Source organism: Lampris incognitus, chromosome 3, assembly GCF_029633865.1.
Source record: "Lampris incognitus isolate fLamInc1 chromosome 3, fLamInc1.hap2, whole genome shotgun sequence".
Taxonomy (NCBI): domain Eukaryota; kingdom Metazoa; phylum Chordata; class Actinopteri; order Lampriformes; family Lampridae; genus Lampris; species Lampris incognitus.
This window is the reverse complement of record NC_079213.1, coordinates 113,314,948-113,338,493: the sequence shown is the minus strand read 5'-3', so window position 1 is coordinate 113,338,493 and position 23,546 is coordinate 113,314,948. Positions and strand designations below refer to the sequence as shown.

The 23,546-nt window shown below is 46.8% G+C and overlaps 2 protein-coding genes across 2 annotated transcripts in view; one reads left to right on the top strand and one right to left on the bottom strand.

The window, feature by feature from the left end:
• Positions 1 to 23,546, bottom strand: part of psmd1 (proteasome 26S subunit, non-ATPase 1) — an 81,881-nt gene that overhangs the window by 41,230 nt on the left and 17,105 nt on the right. Inside the window, exons 14-16 of the mRNA XM_056277199.1 lie at positions 20,701 to 20,897; positions 19,833 to 19,928; positions 19,038 to 19,102 (exon numbers count right to left, since the gene is read on the bottom strand). Coding sequence (XP_056133174.1) covers positions 19,038 to 19,102; positions 19,833 to 19,928; positions 20,701 to 20,897 — 358 coding nt within the window. The remainder of the gene's footprint in view (positions 1 to 19,037; positions 19,103 to 19,832; positions 19,929 to 20,700; positions 20,898 to 23,546) is intronic.
• Positions 422 to 15,575, top strand: htr2b (5-hydroxytryptamine (serotonin) receptor 2B, G protein-coupled). The gene is made up of 3 exons (XM_056277200.1): positions 422 to 683; positions 9,752 to 9,952; positions 14,460 to 15,575. Exons 1-3 carry the CDS (start codon positions 422 to 424, stop codon positions 15,392 to 15,394), a joined length of 1,398 nt encoding a protein of 465 aa, XP_056133175.1. The 3' UTR covers positions 15,395 to 15,575.

Genomic DNA, 23,546 nt, shown 5'->3' with positions numbered 1-23,546 from the left:
TAGCCTAAACAGCAACATCTCTCTTGTCATTTACTTCACATGTTAAGGTGGAAGGGGATAACATTGTCTTATGCTGTTCCTTTAACAGAACCGTTCTCTCTGGACTGGAAGCCCCAGATGATGATGGTCTGTGGATGTCATGTGTGTTGGGATTACTGAAGCAAGCCAGTTAATTTTTGGATTTTTTACCTTCTGAGCAGTGGATCACTTAACATCGTTGCGTTGTGGACCTTCAGGTTCCGACATTGCACCAGGGATGTACCATCCTTGGACCCAGCCCTAAGCCGCTCCGCCCCGCCTCCCTGACCCCCGTGCCCTGGTCTGTGGGACCCTGTGACCATGCTGACCAAGCCTCCAGAGGTAGCCAGTGCAGAACCCCAACCCGTGCCGAGGCCCGCCATCCCCCAAACCAAACAGCAGCATGTCCCAGCCAGTGGCAGCTCTGCTGGCACCCAACGGTTCTGGGCCAGGGGAGGGGTCTGGGGTTCAGCTCCAATGGGCTGCCCTGCTCATCATCATGGTCATCATCCCCACCATTGGTGGGAACATCCTGGTCATTCTTGCCGTGTCCCTGGAGAGAAAACTGCAAAATGCGACCAACTACTTCCTGATGTCTCTGGCAGTGGCAGACCTGCTGGTGGGACTGCTGGTGATGCCCATCGCCCTGGTCACCGTTCTTTACAGTAAGTTAACCAGACGGACCAGACATGGCCTCGTGTTGGAGCACCTAACGCTTGTCATGTGTGCATGGAAATATGAACTCACCAACACCTCAGCGATTATAATACTCGATTCTACTGGCAGATAACAAAAACACACCGCGGCGTTGCTCAATGCCAATATCACTTCCTGACCACTGGTCTAATAAATATGCCAAAATACGATGATTGGTGAGGGATGGAGTGTTAAGTCTTTTGTTAAAGTCTGATTTGCTTGTCATTGATCCTCAAAAGGATCTTACAGAATACATAGGACAACTTTCCTAATGAGGCCTATTCACAACACTAGAAAGAACGCTGTTCAAAATGAATGAGTCAGAAGTGCTGTGTCAGAAACAAACAAAACATCTTTACTTTAAATGTTCCCATCCAAGTATAAAGCTTTCTGCCACAAAAGCAACAGTGGGTAAAAGTTCATATCAGATTGTTTACCCGTCAAATAAGGAGAGCATGAATTCTGTGTTTGCAAGCCAGACTGAAGGAACCAATAGGGCAAAACAGGCTGGCAGACATACGGCCAGTGGGGCAGTTTAAAATAGGACATCGGCATCACTGGAAAGGATCTCACCCATCTTTAAACAAATTACAGCGCATGAAAAATAACAAACGATAGCAGACAATGAACACGCTGCTTCCTCTGGCGGTGCCGTTGTTGCCGTGGTCTGACCTACTGTCAGCTCCACGCCACCACCGCCCCCTCGCCTTTCATGATGACCACTTAAAAGGCCCAAAATTCATCTGCTCCAATTATTTCCTCTGAATAGGAAAGGAGGTTAAAAAAAACAAGGAAAATAAAATAACTGCATTGGATTCCAAGGTGTGACACTGCTCCATACGCCGTGCTCTGATGTGGCGACGCAGTGCAGCTGCTTTGTTATTGAACTGCAATGAAACCATTACAACTAGACTCAGTAAGGACTTAATCCTGCTCGTAAAGCGGCGCAAACGACTTAGGCGGCATTTCTTCGGAAATGAGACAACCACTGAACTATCACTGATGTTGAAATGACCTGTTGATTGGGCCCTGTGATGGTCTGGTGGCCTGTCCAGGGCGTCTCCCCGCCTGCCGCCCAACTCCTAGCTGTGTAGCTAGGAGCAGTGGGCAGCCACTGTACAGCACCCGGGGACCAACTCTAGTTCATCTTGCCATGCCTTGCTCAGGAGCACAGACAGGAGTATTAACCCTAACATGCATGTCTTTTTGATGGTGGGGTAAACCGGAGCAATTGGAGAAAATCCACCGCACACACGGGGAGAACATGCAAACGCCACACACAGGACGACCTGGGATGACCCCGCAGGTTGAACAACCTTGGGGTTCGAACCCAGGACCTTCTTGCTGTGAGGTGACAGCGCTAACCACTGGGCCACTTCTTTTTTTTTTTTTTTTTGGTTTTCAGTGGCCATAGGTTAACAGAGGACACCAGGGCTTATCAGCATCAATATGGGAAAAGAGGCACAGTGAGATGGAATTACACAAGTCAGCTGCTGCTCTCTCTCTCACAAACGGACAGGATGGGGACCAGGAAACGGCAGCTTCATTGAAACTGCCACATGTCCGTTTCATTGCATACTCAAGATATCTTAACACCTATAAAACTTTTATTTTCACGGCAGCAATCTGTCAGGATAGACATATTTTTAAAACCAGTCTCATACTTTAGAATGAAACCCATCCGATATCTGTTTTCGGGCTTTTGCTGTTCGAGCCCCCACACTATGGAACTCTCTTCCTGTTGAACTAAGACTAACCACGTCTCTAGCTTCTTTTAAAACCCGTCCTAAGACTTTTCTTTTTGTGAAAGCTTTTACTAATGTTTGATATTTGTTTTTATTAATTTACGCCATTTTTATTTTTACACTTATTTGGTCTTATTCTTATTTTTGCCTTGTCTGGCTTTATCTGGGCGGCACAGCGGCCCAGTGGCTAGCACTGTTGCCTCACAGCAAGAAGGTCCTGGGTTCAAACCCCGGCCGGGGTTGTTCAACCTTGGGGGCCGTCCCAGGTTGTCCTGTGTGGAGTTTGCATGTTCTCCCCGTGTTTGGTGGGTTTTCGCCGATTGCTCTGGTTTACCCCACCATCAAAAAGACATGCATCATAGCGGTCTATTCCGTTGCCTACCAACACAGGAATCCTGGTTCGAATCCCCGTGTTACCTCCAGCTTGGTCGGGCGTCCGTACAGACACAATTGGCCGTGACTGTGGGTGGGAAGCCGGATGTGGGTATGTGTCTTGGTCGCTGCACTAGTGCCTCCTCTAGTGAGACGGGGCGCTTGTTCGAGGGGGAGGGGGAACTGGGGGGGGGGGGGAATAGCGTGATCCTCCCACACGCTACGTAACCCTGGCGAAACTCCTCACTGTCAGGTGAAAAGAAGCGGCTGGCGACGCCACATGTATCAGATGAGGCATGTGTAGTCTGCAGCCCTCCCCAGATCGGCAGAGGGGGTGGAGCAGAGACCGGGACGGCTCGGAAAATAAGGAAATTGGCCAAATGCAACTGAGGAGAGAAAAAAAAAGTGCTATATAATAAAAAAAGTTATTATCAACAACAATAATAATAATAATATATTACTCCAGAGATGAGATAAAACACACAGTAGTAAGAGGAGGGGGGGGTCCATAGACAAACACACTGTGCAGCATGTCAGAGAGCAGCAGCTCCAGTCCCCCTGCTGGTTTACCTGAAAGCTAGCAGCAGAACAGCTGCAGCACACGAGTGCTTCGGGTAGATATGTAGGTGAGGTTGGACGATAGCAGCAAAATCAGTGACTGTATTTACCAGTGCATGGACACAGTGGTCAACACCTCTCTAATCCCCAATAAAACAACAACTCCTGCATCAGGGTTAGAGAGACAGACTCCTAGAAGCAGGTTCAAACCCACCGAAATAACTCAATATTCACACACGGTTGAATTCAGTTCCTGTTTGGACAATCCTGGAAGTGAAACCTTACACAAAAGGGAGCTGAAGGATTGGCTAGACCACAGGTTTGTCTACAAGAAGTGTGAATGCCTCCGGCGTCTTTCCACATCTGCTGGGCAGATGAACCTCAGACTGAGAGGCGACTTCTTGGAATATTAAATGGTTCTCCTGTTAAAAGGTGGGCAGTGTGGACCGATTACAATGTAAGCTTAAACACTGCTAGAGAGGACTCGGGGGGGGGGGGGGGGGGGGAAGGACCATTAAACAGATAATTTTAAGGACTTGGGCATGAAGATGCTTACCTACAGAGCATCACCTCAGTATGTGTTTTATAGTGAGGACAGAATGAAGTATTTTGTTGTGACTATTTGACACAACCGGGGCCATAACCTGTCAGTGAGAACTTTTCCTACAGTCTGTGCCACGGTAAACGTACAGTTTCTCAGATGACATATTTGACAGCCTTTACACTTGGCATTAAATCTGGAGTTGCAAGATATACATGGAAACAAATGCCCCTTTTAGTACTTTGCTGGCATATTTAAAAAATTAACTGATCCAGCAGAATCCAGACCAACCAACAGTCACGTTGATGGTTACTGTCTGGTAAGACTTTCCTGGGAAAATAACATGGTGCGTAGCGTTTTGTCTTCAATATGGCAGCCAAATGAGGAAGAGGAGGTGGGAAATTGGAAGAGGGAAAAGTTGTGTAACAAGCAGATAACAGAACAAGCTCTTAAAACACCTTTACCAGCAGATGGTACAACATCAACAGTAACAGCTGACTTGTTTTGCCGAAGAAGAGAAAAATAAGAGAGTGAGAGAGAGACTGAGACAGAGAGAGACACATACACACACACAGTGAGAGAGAGAGACAGAGCGAGAGAGACAGAGCGGCGAGACAGAGAGAGAGAGAGACAGAGACAGAGAGAGAGAGACAAAGACAGAGTAAGAGAGAGAGAAAGAGAGATTGCCCACTGGGCAATATTTTGCAGCAAAAAGTTAAAAATCATAGAGAACATTAAGCTGGGCCCTGTGTGATGGCCTGGCGGCCTGTCCAGGGTGTCTCCCCGCCTGCCGCCCAGTGACTGCTGGGATAGACTCCAGCATCCCCGTGACCCTGAGAGCAGGATAAGCGGTTTGGATAATGGCTGAATGAATGAATGAACATTAAGATTGAGTCCTAAAACACATACAGCTTAGGGCATCCAGGTAGCGTGGCAGTCTATTCCGTTGCCTACCAACATGGGGATTGCCGGTTCGAATCCCCGTGTTACCTCCGGCTTGATCGGGTATCCCTACAGACACAATTGGCTGTATCTGCGGGTGGGAAGCTGGATGCGGGTATGTGTCCTGGACAAAAGAGCAGGCGACCCTATCTGTTTCTGCTGCATCTAGGCATCCTATAGCTACGCCCAGAGGGGAGGAGGGGACACTCAGCATAAGGAGGGTGTAGAGGGTCCTGAAGAATATCCTGAGCTTTCTTAAAGACCCTCTTCTGATAGACAAGCTAGAGGTCATTCAGATCACAGCCAGTGATTTTAGAGCTCATCCTCACAATTTTCCTTAACATATTCTTATTGGACGGGTGGAGAAGGAGTGACGTGTGACAAAAGGGTACCAGCAAGAGTTAAAGGGAAGGTTTACAAGATGGTAGTGAGACCAGCTATGTTATATGGTTTGGAGACAGTGGCACTGATGAAAAGACAGGAGGTGGAGCTGGAGGTGGCAGAGTTGAAGATGATAAGATTTTCATTGGGAGTGATGAAGAAGGACAGGATTAGGAACGAGTATATTAGAGGGACAGCTCAGGTTGGACGGTTTGGAGACAAAGCAAGAGAGACAAGATTGAGATGGTTTGGACATGTGCGGAGGAGAGATGCTGGGTATATTGGGAGAAGGATGCTGAATATGGAGCTGCCAGGGAAGAGAAGAGGAAGGCCAAAGAGGAGGTGGATATTTTGATATTTAGCTAAAATGGGTATTTTACTGAGCATGTGTGTGCGTGTTCCTTCAACTTGTGTGCAATTATGATGTGAAAACCAGTGGAGGACTATGAAAGTGGAAGACCCTAGTATCTAGACTAGACCCTAATACCTAAACCCTAGTATCTAGACCTGAGTATCTAGACACTACTAGACATGGGCCTTAAATATTGAAAACAACACTGACATAGCTTTTTAAAACACTGAAATGTTTTAACACACAGCTCTTTAAACACAATATTGCAAGAGGGTTTTAAAAAATTTGAAAGTTTTTTTTTTAATCATTTAAGCACTGAAACAATCCCCCCCCCACCCTTTTCTCTCCAATTGTACTTGGCTAGTTACCCCACTCTTCCGAGTTGTCCTGTTCGCTGCTCCACCCCCTCTGCTGGTCTGGGGAGGGCTGCAGACTACCACATGCCTCCTCCCATACATGTGGAGTCACCAGCTGCTTTTCACCTGACAGTGAGGAGTTTCACCAGGGGGACGTAGCGCGTGGGAGGATCACGCTATTCCCCCCAGTTCCGACCAGAGGAGACCCTAGTGCAGCGACCAGGACACATACCCACATCCAGCTTCCCACCTGCAGACATGGCCAATTGTGTCTGTAGTGATGCCCGACCAAGCCGGAGGTAACACGGGGATTCGAACTGGTGATTCCCATGTTGGTAGGCAACGGAATAGACCATCATGCTACCCGGACACCCAAAGTTTAACTCTTTCCGTTTGTGTGTCAGGTTATAACGTTGCCAAAAATGTCTGCTTCTCTTCTAAAGTTGGTGTTTTGGACCTTCTAAACTATGCCGCCGTACATGTGAGGTGATACAGGAAAGAGTGGTGCAGATCTCGTATGCATGGTGAGGTCACAGTCTCTGAAGAGATTCCAATTTTGGACTTGGTTGGAAATTCCTGTCCCCTTTCAACTATTTTGTTTTCACTATCATTATTATTATTATTATTGGGATAATTATTATTATTGCTTACTTTAGAAATTGTCCTTGTTCCACCAAATGCCAGCCCCCAAATGTTCCGCCTAGAGCGCCCCATGTCTGTTGGTATGATTGCACGAAACGGACACCGTGTATCTTCATGGGAACTTTTCATTACAGTGCCATTTTCCCACGATACTTATGGTTTATCACTTCAGGATTACAAACAGTCTCTGACGATCACCTCTGGCTTTCTGGTGATGTCCTGGGTTTCTCACCTCTTTGTTATTATCGCAGTACGCTTTCAGGGCTTCTGGAGACGCCCTGAGAATCCAGTTTGAGTCGTTCTCAAGTACAGAAAAAGAAAAATCAATCATTGCAGTGGTGAGAGGACACAGGTCTGCAGCCACAGGCTCAAAAAGATTACGGCCCAAAAGTAAAAATGGTTTTGCTAAGACTTCAAAGAATCAGAGTGTAGGTCTGTGTTCTCCCGTGTTTCGGTTCTACATTCAGCAGGAGGACAGGTACACCCGACAACATGTTTTACAGTCCAAAATCACACCTTACCTTGTCGAAACAGATTGGTACACATGCCATCACCTAATTAAATTTACATCCTTTGGGTGTCCGGGTATCGTTGATGTCTATTCTGTTGCCTACCAACACAGGGATCACCGGTTCGAATCCCTGTGTTACCTCCGGCTTGGTTGGGCGTCCCTACAGACTCAGTTGGCCATGTCTGTAGGTGGGAAGCGGGATGTGGGTGTGTCCTGGTTGCTGCACTAGCGCCTCCTCTGGTCGGTGGGGCGCCTGTTCGAGGGGAGGGGGAACTGGGGGGAATAGCGTGATCCTCCCACGCACTACATCCCCCTGGTGAAACTCCTCACTGTCAGGTGAAAAGAAGTGGCTGGCGACTCCACGTGTATGGGAGGAGACATGTGGTAGTCTGCAGCCCTCCCCGGATCGGCAGCAGGAGTGGAGCAGCGACCGGGACGGCTTGGAGAGCGGGTGATTGGCCGGGTACATTTGGAGAGAAGGGGGGGGGGGGCAACAACACTTATTCGTCAATAAGTTTAACACCAATTGTGGATTATCATTCGTCCTGGTCTTTCTGATGGCTTTGCAAAATCAAACAGGCCACATGACTGGGTGGGCACTGGCGTGGCGAACAAGAGATGCATCACCAACAGTCAGCACATTACATCCAGTCAGAGTTTCTCCTGCAATGTCAAGATGCAAGACTTCAGTTGCTATACCACCCTGATGATTCTCCCAGCAAAATTCTCAGACAGAATCATTCTGTTAGACCTTCTGAAATCAGGAGAATGAAGGCCTCATGGGAAGCTACAGAAGAGGGAGGAAAGGAAGTGTTGGACAAAGGCTATGGAGACAACTTAGTCACATTCCTCTCCCATTCATTATACTGGTGAATACATAATCGCTTCGTCATAAGACGGACAAGCCGCAAGCAAATGTTCAATTCCTGTCAGACCACAGGGATGCTTGCATTCCTGCTGTTGCTGAAACGTAGCTAAAGCAGCCCGGTCTGGATGTGGACTGGAGATTGAGGGATTTGGTACTGCGGTGTGCAAATCTTTTTAATGAACTGATCCTAGTGATTCGGTACACTGAAGACGACTGTTTTGCAAGGTTTAAGTGAGACAGCTAACGTTACCATTAACATGGCGGAGTTCGATCCCGCTCCTGCCATGGACCGCTGGCTGAGTGTGCCAGACAGCCAACACAGAAAAGCAGCTGGACAACCGATAGATATCCTTTGTGTCCACTAGGCATGGGCCACTGTGGGATTTTGGTGGTATTTGCTATTGCACAGATGTGTCCCCCTTACCACACACACACACACACACACACACACACACACACACACAGTGGGGGGAAAAAACCCTGTATGGCAGAACCAGTGTGTATGTTAAAATGCAGTGTCAACATCTTAAACTGTTTCAAAAAGTCTTTTCAGGGGTGTCCGGGTAGCGTAGCAATCTGTTCTGTTGCCTACCAATACAGGGATCACCGGTTCGAATCCCCCGTGTTACCTCTGGCTTGGTCGGGTGTCCCTACAGACACAATTGGCCGTGTCGGCGGGTGGGAAGCCAGATGTGGTTATGTGTCCTGGTTGCTGGACTAGTGCCTCCTCTGGTCGGTCAGGGCGTCTGTTCGTGGGGGGGGGGGGGATAACGTGAGCCTTCCACACGCTACGTCCCCCTGGTGAAACTCCTCACTGTCAGGTGAAAAGGAACGGCTGGTGACTCCACATGTATGGGAGGAGGCGTGTGGTACTCTGCAGCCCTCCCCGGATCAGCAGAGGGGGTGGAGCAGCGACCAGGACGGCTTAGAAGAGTGGGGTAATTGGACAGGTAAAATTGGGGAGAAAAGGGGGGGGGGACATGGTGATACACTGGCGGCTCCAGCGGACCCACAACAGCATGGTGACACTGCTCACATGAGGGCTAAGCAGTTAATCCACCTCATCTAAAGCAGACTCCCCCAGTGTGGAGTCACATCAAGTGTTTCTTCAGCAACACTGCTGGAGAGACTACGCCACAACAACAGCTTCAAAATAAGACCTCACTAGAGGAACAGAAACATGTTCATGAATAACTTAAAGTAAAACTAAACTAAAAATGAGAAAGTTGTAGTGTGGAGCCAACGACACAGTAAGTGGTGTGTGTGTGTGTATAGTAGAACAAACAGAAGAAAAGTATGTTAAAGTATATTTCCAACAACGGTCTTTTGCAGTGTTAATGGGTGCCGGGACACAAGCCAGACCAATTACTTGCCAATTTTATGCCTTGAAGTGAAAATAAACTTGTATTGAGCGCAGGCCTCAGCACATCTACATAAAGTGCTTTTACCTCCATAAACAGTCATCAGAGAAGCAGCCCTTTTTTCCAGTACAGTCATTCCCTTCCCAGATACACAAACACCAATCTTCACATGAGTGCTACTTCTAATCCCGGGCCATTGAGACATATCTACCAGAACCGCCGGTGTGTGCGAGTCCGAACTGTTGGAAGGAAAACGGGGTGTAACGGGGACACAAGTGTATTAAAAGAAATGACTAATGGACATTCCTCAGGAGATAAAGGATCTATAAAGCAGGCTTCTCAACATGTAGCACTGTGATGTCTGCACTGTTATTGTGTCTCGCTGCAGTAATGTCCTCCTCTCTTCAGATTCTGGGTGGCCTCTTCCAGAATTCCTCTGCCCCATTTGGCTCTTCCTGGACGTGCTGTTCTCCACCGCCTCCATCATGCACCTGTGTGCCATCTCACTTGACCGCTACATTGCCATCAAGAAGCCCATTCAACACAGCCAGTACAAATCCAGGGCCAAAGCCATGGTCAAGATCACTCTGGTGTGGCTCATATCAATTGGTAAGCTTGTTTCTAGAGTCTTTCCTCTCGAACCCTGATAATCTGTCCCCGTTCTGCTCCAGTCCTCTGCGTTCCTGAAATCTGTGCAGGCACATTCTGATAAGGCTTGTTTATACAGGAGATAAGTGGCTCTTGACATGAGATCTTTGGCAGATGTGGTTTATGTAGGGTTTGAAAATACAAAGCGGATGCAATAAAAGCAGAAAGTGTATAAACAGTCGGGACATCGGCCACAGCGGGTAGAAGTGAAAGTAAAACAGTAGACCAGTCAGCGTTTTAAGAAACAGACCTGAACGCATCCAGCTGGACAACCTGGCTTTTGATTCTACGCTGACATTACAGGACATTCTCCACTGGTGACAGCGACTGGTGTACCTCCTCTACCCAAACAACCAGCTCCAAAAATAAGTACATTTCAAGGAACAGGAGATAGTGTTCTTAAAATAAAAAAAAATTTTTTAAAAAGGGGGTGGGGGTCGCTGTAAAGAGCTTGTAAGCATTAAATTAAAAACTGCCACTTGTTGGAGAAAAAACGATTAAACGACAAGCTTTTCTGAGGAATATCATATACTGCCTCGTTCACTGGGAAACCTTCAGATAAAAATAAAAAGTGAGGCAATTAATTCTAGAACAACAGCACAATGTCCTAGAGGTGACCCGATCTGTTAGAAGACCCACAGTCGACACAGATGATGAACGAGGTTACAAGGTGAGGGGATATTTTACAGGTTTATGAAGGTGTCCTCTGCCTTGTCTCCACCTAAATCTAGACGGTAAACTGCTGGAACACGCTTAGAACAGAGGGCGAGGGGCATCTGGGTAGTGTAGCAGTCTATTCCGTTGCCTACCAACAGGGGGATCTCTGGTTCGAATCCTCGTGTTACCACTGGCTTGGTCGGGCATCCCTACAGACACAATTGGCTGTGTCTGTAGGTGGGAAGCCGGATGGGGTTATGTGTCCTGGTCGCTGCATTAGTGCCTCCTCTGGTCGGCCGGGGCGCCTGTTCGGGGGGGAGGGGAAACAGCATGAGCCTCCCATGCACTACATCCCTCTGGTGAAACTCCTCACTGTCAGGTGAAAAGAAGCAACTGATGACTCCACGTGTATGGGAGGAGGCATGTGGTAGTGGTAGTCTGCAGCCCTCCCCGGATCAGCAGAGGGGGTGGAGCAGCAACCAGGATGGCTCATGAGAGTGGAGTAATTGGCCAGATACAATTGGGGGGGGGGGGGGGGTGGAGGGCATGTCAACGAGGGCTTGGATCTGTGCTCCATATCCTATAGATGAGAAAATTGTACAGAGGTAGTGGTTTTAAAAGTCCTCCTGTATTCATCTGGAATCTATCATGTTTTAAGTCAGTGGAAATTTGCTTCCGGAAGGTAAAGTAAAACCTAACGATTTAAAGGTAGGAATTGTAATGATGTAAAACAGCAGCCACTAATGTATTTTATGATTGCAAAAAACAACTTTTGCTGCTCAGTGGATCCACTAGGTGGAGCTCCTCAATGCCGCCCTCCTCAAAAACTCCATCAGGTCGTCTGATACACTTTGAAACCGGAGCTTTCCAGGGGGCCAGAGATCATCATGTTCGACCAGGACTAGCAGAAAAATCAAGTCATCACTTCCTTGCACAGTAAAATACTGCTAACACACCATCACTTTGGATTTAACCAGATTTCCATTTCAGGAAAGCATATCCAATATTTACATGAGGGTAAAAACAGTCACAAGCTCATATGTTTTCAGATGAGGACGCTCACCTCTGTCTGCCACTATGAAAAGTGTCATCCTACACTCTCACAACCCCTATTCACACACCCCACCCCACCTCACAGACACACAGGTATACACAAATCATGTAAGCGAAGTGCAGTAACCAAATGGGCTCATCTTCTAGAGGGCACTGTTTCACAGTATGACAAAGTTCACCATTAAAAGTGCCTCGTAAACAAGGGGCCTTCAGTTGTCTGAAGGAGAAAAAGAGTTTCTGCAAGTCTTCAGAAAGATGAGTTTCACAATGGCTACATTAAGGTTAATTGTGACACTTCATAGAAGAGGACATGACAGAAACACTTATTGTTAGTGACCTATTAGCCATTTCTCATCCATTATCTAACAGGTATTCCTGCCTGGCCAGCGAGCCCTGGAATAAACCCTGTGGGTTTACTGTTAAGGAGGTGCTTTGCTTCTCTGTTGGGAGTGAAACCAAAGCGACCCTTGAGCTTGTTAACTTAATCAGCCCAGACTTCTTCTCTGGTTACTGCTTTTAGACCATGGTGTGACATTTTGGCTGGATTCACAGCTGTGGCTCAGACCTCTGAGGGAAGCAAAGCCTCCGTTTGGAGCCCCGTTGGTCTGCTTTCATTACAGCTTCAGTCCCTGAGCAAAACCAGACAACTAGATTGAGAAGAGAGTGCAGCCCTCCAACACCGCTAACAGCAGAAGAGCCTTTGCCAGAGGTGGTGCCTTGTTCACATCACAAAGGTCCCTGCCGGCTACGGATGACTTGATTTTAAAAACTGCAGGGAGGATTCCTAACTCATACAATGCCATATTATTCAAGATTTTTTTCCGGTGTCTGGGTAGCGTAGCGGTCTATTCTGTTGCCTACCAACATGAGGATCGCCGGTTCAAATCCCGGTGTTACCTCCGGCTTGGTTGGGCGTCCCTACAGACACAATTGGCTGTGTTTGCGGGTGCGAAGCTGGATGTGTGTATGTGTCCTGGTTGCTGCACTAGCACCTCCTCTGGTCGGTCAGAGCGCCTGTTCGGGGGAGAGGGGGAACTGGGGGGAATAGCGTGATCCTCCCACATCCCCCTGGTGAAACTCCTCACTGTCAGGTGAAAAGAAACGGCTGACGACTCCACATGTATGTGGTGGTCTGCAGCCCTCCCCAGATCAGCAGAAGGGGTGGAGCAGCGACTGGGACGGCTTGGAAGAGTGGGGTAATTGGCTGGATACAATTGGGGAGAAAAGGGGGGAACATTTTTAAAAAATACATTTTTTTTTTCAATTTGTTTCCCAATTTTGTATCATTGAAGCTTCTATCTTTAGTTTGTCTAGTCTGGTAACACAACAGTGAGACATATCACACACGTTAGCAGGATAATGGACTGGAGAAGAGTGTCAGGAGTGATGTGTGACAGAAGGGTACCAGCAAGAGTTAAAGGGAAGGTTTACAAGATGGTTGTGAGACCAGCTATGTTGTATGGTTTGGAGACAGTGGCACTGATGAAAAGACAGAAGGAGGAGCTGGAGGTGGCAGAGATGAAGATGATAAGATTTTCATTGGGAGTGATGAAGAAGGACAGGATTAGGAACGAGTATATTAGAGGGACAGCTCAGGTTGGACGGTTTGGAGACAAAGCAAGAGAGGCAAGATTGAGATGGTTTGGACATGTGTGGAGGAGAGATGCTGAGTATATTGGGAGAAGGATGCTGAATATGGAGCTGCCAGGGAAGAGGAGAAGAGGAAGGCCAAAGAGGAGGTTTATGGATGTGTTGAGCAGGGTTGGGTATCAGTTGAAAATGTTCGATACCGATAGTAAAACCACTTCCTCCAATTCAATACGATACCTAAACAATACTTTTTTCAATACTATATATTATGAAAACCTTATAGGATTATTAGCAAACTACTTTTCTATACAACGAGCACCATAATTCTTGACACATTGTGTTATTTTGGTTCTGTACTCTCGCACTTTGAGATTGAAAGTGAGGTCAACAATGACAATGAGGTCAACATGCAGACTGACATCTTTAATGTATGTGAGCCTATTTATATACATCATCATAACCGTCCTTACCCGTTTCATCATTGCTAGCAGTGGCACCAGAAGAAGACCCGCAGCAGACGCCCCAGAGCTAACGTTAACATATTCGACATATTCCCAGACTTGCATTTGATGATCGCTTTGCAGCAGCTGCATTTTACTGTGCCAGGTTTGCTGTCTATTTTTACAAAGTGTAGCTACGCTTTGGAAGGCATAGTAGCTCACTGAATCTTGCCCGCCAGTTTTCAACTCCAACGCAGTCACGAGACGCACACACACACCAAATAGCTTCATGCTGATTTGTCAGTTAGTCGCCTGTGTACAACAATGCTGGTAGTGATTGGCCGGCTGCAATAGCGTTCACGTCGTCTACTTTAAAGTATTGAAATTTGGCACCATTTTTTCCCCAAAGAGTTTGATACTTGGTAGGACTGAGATATTTCGGTCGTTTTCGATACCCAACCCTAGTGGTGAGGGAGGACATGCAGGTGGCTGGTGTGACAGAGGAAGATGCAGAGGACAGGAAGAGATGGAAATGGATGATCCGCTGTGGCGACCCCCAACGGCAGCAGCCAAAAGTAGTGGTAGTAGCAGCAGGATAAAAGGATTCTAACAGAGACGTCTCCCAAAACAGGAATATTCATATAAACCTTATCTGATGATCACAACACAATACAAATAAAACGTAAAAGCATTTACTACATGCTAATCATTATTACTTTCATTTGCAGGTATAGCCATTCCAATTCCAATTAAGGGGCTGAAGAACTACCATCTTCCCAACAATGTCACCTTCAACAGCAACCACATCTGTCTGCTGAAAACGGACAGCTTCCGTGATTTCATCATGTTTGGTTCCCTGACGGCATTCTTCATCCCACTGACCATCATGATGGTCATCTACCTGCTCACCATTCATGTGTTGCGCAAGAAGGTCTGTTTGCTCAGGTCTAGGGTAACTCAACGCTTCACCCGCTCAATGGTCTCCACAGTCTTTCAAAGAGAGGAGGCTGTGGCCCCTCCTCCGACTGACAAACTGACTATGCTGCATGGCAGATTGCCTCGAACATCAGGTAATTTGAGTTCAGCAATGACAAACCCCATCACAGCAGATCACATGCCCTTTCGTCGCATGTCTGCCATGGGCAAGAAATCCATGCAAAACCTCAGCAATGAGCAGCGTGCCTCTAAAGTCCTGGGCATCGTTTTCCTCCTGTTTGTGGTCATGTGGTGTCCCTTCTTCATCACAAACATCACCTCCGTACTGTGCTCCAGCTGTGACATTAACCTAATTGCCCGTCTGATGGAGATCTTTGTCTGGGTGGGCTATTTGTCCTCAGGTATCAACCCGTTGGTCTACACCCTGTTTAACAAGACCTTCCGGCAGGCATTCACACGTTACATCACATGTAATTACAACAGCAGCACCAGCATCAGCAAAGGGAGACAACAAAGGACACGGATGTCCTTCAGCTCGACCATGGCAGAAAACTCCAAACGGTTTGTGAAATGCAGCATGAGGAACGGCATTGGAGCAGTGAGCTGCCAAAGCCCACTGAGGTGTGGACAGGTGCCCATTCAGTCCTCCAGCAGTATTGTGCTGGACACACTGCTCCTGGCTGAAAATGATGGTGGCAAGCCGGAGGAGCATGTCAGTTTTGTGTAGCACTGAGACAAAAGGCAGCATGTTTCCTATCTCTATCAGAGTGACACCGGGTGTCACTTCTGAGCATTGAATTCTAAAGCTGGTCAGTTGCTCTTTCTGCTTTCCCTCACAGAGGGAAAAGAGGCAAGTCAAAGACAAGAGGCAAGTTTCCCAATAGTGTGGAATTTGAGGAACATGACCTGAGGCAAACTTACATCAGATGGAACAAAAACCTGGGAGGAAGAAAACCATCTACTGAAGGTTAAGAGGTGACAGAGTACCTCTGGGCCCAGGGCGAACTTTTCCGCCAGACCAACACATATTGGAATGAAGACACACAAGTGCCTGGAAACTCTTTTTTTTCTGCTAATGCTATCATCTGACTTTCAATCTGCTATGGTTAATTTTTGACTGCATGCTTACATATTGGGAGAAAAACACTCCCTTAACTTTGAAAACACTTCCACATCACATCCGATATTCTGCACCCTTAGAATGATACCCGACGTTACTGCAAAGGTTTAGGCGTTGCTTTGTTTGCGTGTGTGTCAGCCAGATTTTACAGCGCTGTCCCAGTAAACAAGTGAAACACTGTAAATAACTGCGTGAGACACTCATTCTAAACAAGTGGAAAGCTTTGCTGAACATGTTCAATGAAGCTCACATGCAGAAATGTATATTTTTCTAAACTTTGGCCTTTGCAGAAAGAAAACTGCTTACATTTGAAACGCCACAAATCAGAGGCATTACAGATTGTAGAAGAATTCAACACAGATGTTTACCGTGTCAACTCCCGTACAATTTGGACTGCTTTCAAATGAATGCTCCTGTCTACACCTTTCATCAGTCACCCGCCATCTCTTTTGAGCTGAAACTGACGACAGCTAAACTAAAAGAAAAGGAAACCCATGAGAACATGCTATTAAACACTGCAAACACCATCTTCAGAGGCACCATCAACAAATACTCCAAGGCAATCTCTCCCAATAGATCAAGTACATGTCATAATGGGGTCTGAGGTAGGGGTCTTTAACACTAGAATCCCCGCGTTACCTCCGGCTTGGTTGGATGTCCCTACAGACACAATTGGCCATGTCTGCAGGTGGGAAGCCGGATGTGGGTATGTGTCCTGGTCACTGCACTAGCGCCTCCTTTGGTCGGTCGGGGCGCCTGTTCAGGGGGGAGGGGGAACTGGGGGGAATAGCGTGATCCTCCCACGTGCTACGTCCCCCTGGTGAAACTCCTCACTGTCAGGTGAAAAGAAGCGACTGGTGACTCCACGTGTCGGAGAAGGCATGTGGTAGTCTGCAGCCCTCCCCGGATGGGCAGAGGGGGTGGAGCAGCGACCGGGACGACTCGGAGAGTGGGGTGATTGGCCAAGTGCAATTGGGGGGAAGAAAAAAAAAAATATATATATATATAAAATGTAAATTTAAATGGGTTTATCTAAACATAGGCTTGGCACAGCTGCCAATGTGCCAACCAGTACCTGTCATGGTCTTTTCATCCCCAACTATGCTAGAAGTCCATCTTCATACTTGACAGCGTCACATTATAAATCCCTACCACGTCACAATGTTGAGATAACACAGCCAAACACATAAAAACAGAAAAAAATGACCAAGAATCTAACAAGAAATGTTTGGAATAAATCTCACAGATAACAAATAAATAAATAAAAATGATGTGGATGGATGTCTATAGATTCATAACAAGTGTCGGTGCCACTCAGGGAGGTTTTATGCCCTGCGTTTTCTTCCCATTTGTTTCCTATTTTTACCTCATGTGCTTGATTTCTGCTCAGACCCACATGTATCCGCTGAAATAAAATAAAAAACAGCGAGTCCAAGTTCTTTTATGAAAACAACTCACACAACTCCTCTTTGATGAAGTGCCACTTCTGTGGTAAAGTACAAATGGCAAAAACTCAAGTCATTTGAACTCGGGCCAACTAAAGACGGATCCTAAAGTGGGTGAGTGGCTTGTGAGGAGTTCGGCGGGGGGTGTGTGTGTGTGTGTGTGTGTGTGCGTGAGGGGGGGGGTTGGGTTTGGTTAGGTACAGAGGAGCACAGCTGAATTGTTACCGTTTATGAGGCTCTCTAAACACAAAGGATTTAAACAAGGTTCATCTTGCACCCAATTGATCACGGGGGAATATCGCATAGCCTTTTTTGGGCTTAAAATGGACCTTTGTTTGGCAGGGCGCTCTGTTTAGCGCTGCTCGGCTGCTGCCTAATGGGTAAATTCATGTCGCAGTCAAACGTGTTGAGCCCTCAAAAGCAGGAAGAAAAGAGAAACGGGAGTGAGAATGACAGGAAAGCTCAGTATTCTCCCAAAGAGGATCACCTCTTTGAGAAAGAGGAAGTCGCAGTGCACTCTGGGAAGATAAGAAATGGGTGACATGGAGAATATGGATCCTGTTGACATGGAGAATATGGATCCTGTTCTGTGTGTCAGCATCTCTGTAGGTCTACTCAGCACCAACCCCCCAAAGTACCAGACAGATCCAGATGTGTAACACACACAAGCAGGAAATAAAGAAAAAAACAATGAAGAACGTTCCAGAAGTCAGTAATTATCCAACCCCTACCAATCTGATAAGATGTCTTCACCAGACATAATATACCCCAAACCCATGAAAGCTCTCTTCCTGGGAATTAAGCACAAAGTATACCGGGCAGGAAACTGAACACACTACAGTCATTTTAGTATAAAGCTAGCCTCTTTAAAAAGATGAAAAAAATATATATTCAACCCATCCCCAACAAGCAGACAGAATGCTAAGGCATGAGCAGGAGGTATAAAAAGGAGGTGCAACACACGAGAGGGGAGGTCAGTGAAGGTATAAGCACAGTTTCCGATATTCCACGTCCCTCTCGGACCACTGCACATGATTACTCAACATAATCACTACATAAACACAAGACGCATCAAAAGAAAGGCTGATCCAACAGCGCTGGTTGCTAGACATGAAAAACGGCTTCAATTTCAGAAACTCTGTTCTGTGTCAAATGACATGTTTTCCTCTTCACCAAACACAAATTGATATTTCTTACTTTTGCTACACTAAATTTTAACGCTTTGCTTCCTTGCATGCCATCAGCTGAGCATTTCCCCATCAGTGCATTAAAGCCAAGGTGATCTCCAAGAACACTGCACCATGCACAATAGGTCTATAAAGAGCCGACAACCTTTGTAAAGTACTGGAGCCCAGAAAATATGAAAATGGGTAAAAGAAATGTGACCAAACACACAGCAGCTCAAGTCTAGAGATGCGGAGAGCGACAGCAAACTTGTTTTCCTGTGCAGATCACACTACACCAGTCAAGGTGAGCGCAAAACCAGCACTGCGGGGAAAGCTTAAAAATACAAGATCCTGCAAAATATGCTAATGTGCTGCACAAAGGAAGAAGACATGGAGGGTGCGGTGTGTGGGGGAGGGTGGATATGTGTTGAAGCGGCTTCAGCCACAAATAATACCGACTCAAGGACATGCTCCCAACTCAGCTGGAACAAAACAAGCCTGTGCTATGGCTGGAATGCAGACGTTGTATATGCGTATATGGCCAGATGAACCAGGTCTGGGGTTCCAAAGTGGACCTGGGGCCTCTGGGTGGATGAAGTCAGAGAGCGCATGGCTGGTTTCTGTCAGTTAGGAACATACCTGAACATGATGAAGCCGATGGATTCCACGGCAGCCCTCCTCACATCATCATTCACGTCGCTCACCTTCGGGTCAAAGACAGGGGACGCTGAAGAAAACTGCAGCTCAGCTCGGACACATGCAAACCCAACACTAGTCTCTATGCAGTCAATCGTATTTAACTGAGTTATCTGGGCCAATCACACCAATTACCAACTGATACTTGTGCAGGCTGCCCCCTGCTGGACAGTGAGTTGAAATACATTCATCACAACAGGATTTTATTCTAAATGGTAGTCAATCATACTTACAAATATAGATGTTGAAATTACACCAATTATTGCAATAAAGGCATAATTTCTGTGATGTTTCTCTCTTTAGCAGCATTGTGGTTTATGTGCTATCATGTTTCCTGATTGTGAACATTATGGAGCGTGATGGGTGGGTTGTCTTACAGGATCTTTCATCATGGTGAACTAATGTTAATTAACAAGGCTTCAGAAGCCCCATCACCACTTTTTGGAAGCAAAACTTGAAGGGAAAGTCCTCACTGATTTAGGACAAGCTAAACTGATTTACTATATAAAAAATAAGAGAGTAGTTTAATAAAATGATTAATACTGATTTATAATTGTCCTTATCTCAATCTTATGATTAATAACTGAAGCCCCGGTATTAACAATAACAATGCTTGTTGTCATGAAAGCTAGCTCAACCACCCCGCCCTGACCCTTAACATCAGTTCCATCTATCCCTGCAGTTGGGGGAAAAAAACAAAAAACAAAACATCAGGTGACCTGAACAGGAAGCACTCACAGCGACATGCAGCAGGCGGCGGATGGCCTTGTTGTTTCCAGAGCCACAGTAGGCCATGCCAACCGTGTACATTCCTGAGCGCCTCAGGATGGGGTCCTACAGGAGGAAGAGAGGGACAGCACTAAGACCTCACGTCTGTCCTCATAATACATTTCAACACCCCCCCCTTTTTCTCCCCAATTGTATCCGGCCAATCATTCCACTCTTCCGAGCCGTCCCGGTCTCTGCTCCACCCCCTCTGCTGATCTGGGGAGAGCTGCAGACTACCACATGTCTCATCCAATACACGTGGAGTCACCAGCCGCTTCTTTTCACCTGACAGTGAGGAGTTTCACCAAGGGGACGTGGCGCGTGGGAGGATCACGCTATTCCCCCTCTCCCCTAAACAGACGCCCCAACTGACCAGAGGAGGTGCTAGTGCAGCGAACAGGACACATACCCACATCCGGCTCCCCACCCTCAGTGTCTGTAGGGACACCCGACCAAGCCGGAAGTAACATGGGGATTCGAACCGACGATCCCCGTGTTGGTAGGCAACGGAAGACCGCTATGCTACCCGGAAGCCTCCATCTCCCTTTCTTTTTGAGTTGCTATAATCAAAATAAAGGAGTGTCTACAGTCCTGTGCGCATGCTTTTAACGTTTAGCACATATAAATTTGTTCATGAAAAGTCTTTCCCAAATAATATTTATCATTTTTATCATTCCAGTGTCAGTAGCATCATCATCAATGTAACAAGAAGGTTATGATGTAATAATGTAAAGTACCAGTATCAGGGAGAAATGTTCCTAAATGTTCCATTGTTCTTTCCACTCTGACATCACGTCGCACATTCAGTGTCTGAGGTTCGGAGGTTCTTGTGCCTCACCTTGTCTCTACAGAGGCTCTCAATGAGAGCGTCGGCCTCCTCCATGCGGCCGTACATGACAAGGGCGATGCCTACAGCCAGGCCACGCAGGATCTTCTCGTGCTGTGTCTCCTGGGCATAGCCCACCATGTCCTCTATGGCCTGAGCTGATTTAGAGCCCAGCATGACCAGACCCAGGGCCAGACCTGCTGCCTCTCCTGAAGGACACAGGGAATACAACAGGTGTCAACATAGATGCACAACTGGATTTTCACATGGAATCCTCTCATCTATGAACCAGATTCCATCACATTATTTGATTGGCTCACACTGCCTAATGCTGAGCGGGCATTTACTAGGTCAATTCGAAAGGAGGAAATGACAACACGGAAGACAAATGCATTTTGGATTCACAGCAGGATGTTAATGGTTAACCCTACCACTGGGGATGCACAAGCCAGTGCATTCTTAATGCCGGTCCGAAGCCCGGATAAATGTGCGTGTGTGTGTGTGTGTGTGGGGGGGGGGGGTTGCGTCAGGGAGGGCATCCAGCGTAAAACCTTTGCCCAACAAATATATACTACTACTACTTTAGGCTGTTCCCGTTAGGGGTCACCACAGCGGATCATCCATTTCCATCTCTTCTTGTCCTCTGCATCTTCCTCTGTCACACCAGCCACCTGCATGTCCTCCCTCACCACATCCATAAATCTCCTCTTTGTCCTTCCTCTTTTCCTCTTGCCTGGCAGCTCCATATTCAGCATCCTTCTCCCAATTTACCCAGCATCTCTCCTCCACACATGTCCAAACCATCTCAATCTTGTCTCTCTTGCTTCGTCTCCAAACTGTCTAACCTGAGCTGTCCCTCTAATATACTCATTCCTTAATCTTGTCCTCCTTTGTCACCCCCAACGGAAATATTAGCATCGTCAACTCTGCCACCCCCAGCTCTGCCTGTATTTGCCAAACAAATATGCAGATCATAAATCAGATTTCCATACTGGATTGGTTGAGGCCCGTGTTACCAATGACTGCCACCGGTACTGTTGGCCAGCATGGTGCCGGTGGAACTATGCTACTGTCAGGTGAAAGAGAAGGAGGTAAAAGGCATGTCCAGAGGCAGGCGGAGAGGAGGAAGGGTAAGAGTGTGGAGTTGAGAGTCAAAACTTTGAATGTTGGCACTATGACTGGTAAAGGGAGTGAGCTGGCTGATATGATGGAGAGAAGGAAGGTAGATATACTGTGTGTGAAGAGACAGACTTGTAGGGAAGTAAGGCCAGGAGCATCACAGATGGGTTCAAATTCTTCCTACAATGGTGTGGATGGGAGGAGAAATGGGGTAGGGGTAATTCTGAAGGAAGAGTATGTCAAGAGTGTGCTGGAGGTGGAGAGTGTTGGACAGAGTGATGAGTATGAAGCTGGAAATCGAAGATTTGATGATGAATGTTAGAACATATGTCTCGCAAGTTGGATGTGAGATGGAAGAGAGAGAATAATTCTGGAGTGAGTTGGATGAAGTGGTGGAGAGGGTACCCAAGGAGGAGAGAATCGTGATTGGAGCGGACTTCAATGGGCATGTCGGTGAAGGGAACAGAGGTGATGAGGAGGTATGGTGTCAAGGAGAGGAATGTGGAAGGACATATGATGGTTAAGTTTGCTAAAAGGATGGAAATGGCTTTGGCAAATACATATTTCAAAAAGAGGGAGGAACACAGGGTGATGTATAAGAGTAGAGAAAGGTGCACACAGGTGGACTATATCTTATGCAGGAGGCGCAATCTGAAAGAGATTGGAGACTGCAAGGTGGTGAAGGGAGAACGTAGCTAGGCAGCATCGGATGGTGGTCTGAAGAGGAAGAAAGAGCCAAGGATCAAGTGGTGGAAGTTGAAAAAGGAAGACTGTTGTGTGGAGTTCAGGGAGGAGTTGCCAGATGGCTGGGTAACCACTGCAGAAAAGTGAGGGGGGCAGCTAGGAAGGTACTTGGTGCGTCATCTGGACAGAGGAAGGAAGACAAGGAGACTTGGTGGTGGAATGAGGAAGAGGTTAGGAGAAGTGGGATAGTCAGAAAGATGAAGAAAGCAGACAGGAGTACAAGGAGATGTGGCGTAAGGCCAAGGTAGAGGTGGCGAAGACAAAGGAAAAGGCGTATGGTGAGTTGTATGAGGTTGGACACCAAGAAAACAGAAAAGGATCTGTACTGATTGGCTAGACAGAGGGACCGAGCTGGGAAGGATGTGCAGCAGATTAGGGTGATGAAGGACAGAGATGGAAATGTGCTGACAAGCGAGTGTGTTGAGAAGGTGAAAGGAGTACTTTGAGGGGTTGATGAATGAAGAAAATGAGAGAGAGAGAAGGTTGGATGATATGGGGACAGTGAATCAGGAAGTGCGATGGATAAGCAACGTTGAAGTGAGAGCAGTTATGAAGAAGATGAAGAGTGGAAGATCGGTTGGACTACATGATGTATGTGTGGAGGCATAGAGGTGTTTAGGAGATGGCGGTGGAGTTTTTAAATATACTGTTTAACACAATCTTCGAAAGTGAGAGGATGCCTAAGGAGTGAAGTACTGACTTTAAAGAATAACAGTGCTGTGCAGAGCTGTAGTAGCGACAAAGATATGAAGTCTTTATACATGCTCAATAATCCAGGTAAGGAAATCACAGAAAAGTTGACTCAGTTCACCTGGACACAACGTTTGAGAGAAGCGTTTCATCACCGACGAAATGTTTCTCACTCTGAATGATAATGCTTTCAAGAAACGTTGTGCAAACTTTCCATGATATAGAGGTATAAAGTTGATCAGTCACAGCATGAAGATATGGGAAAGAGTAATAGAAGCTAGGTTAAGAGGAGAGGTGATGATCAA

Coding starts and splice junctions, on each gene's coding strand:
- htr2b (XM_056277200.1), top strand. CDS start 422: ATGTCCCAGCCAGTGGCAGCTCTGCTGGCACCCAACGGTTCTGGGCCA. Junction 684..9,751: donor CCTGGTCACCGTTCTTTACA/GTAAGTTAACCA, acceptor TCCTCTCTTCAG/ATTCTGGGTGGCCTCTTCCA. Junction 9,953..14,459: donor GGTGTGGCTCATATCAATTG/GTAAGCTTGTTT, acceptor TTTCATTTGCAG/GTATAGCCATTCCAATTCCA.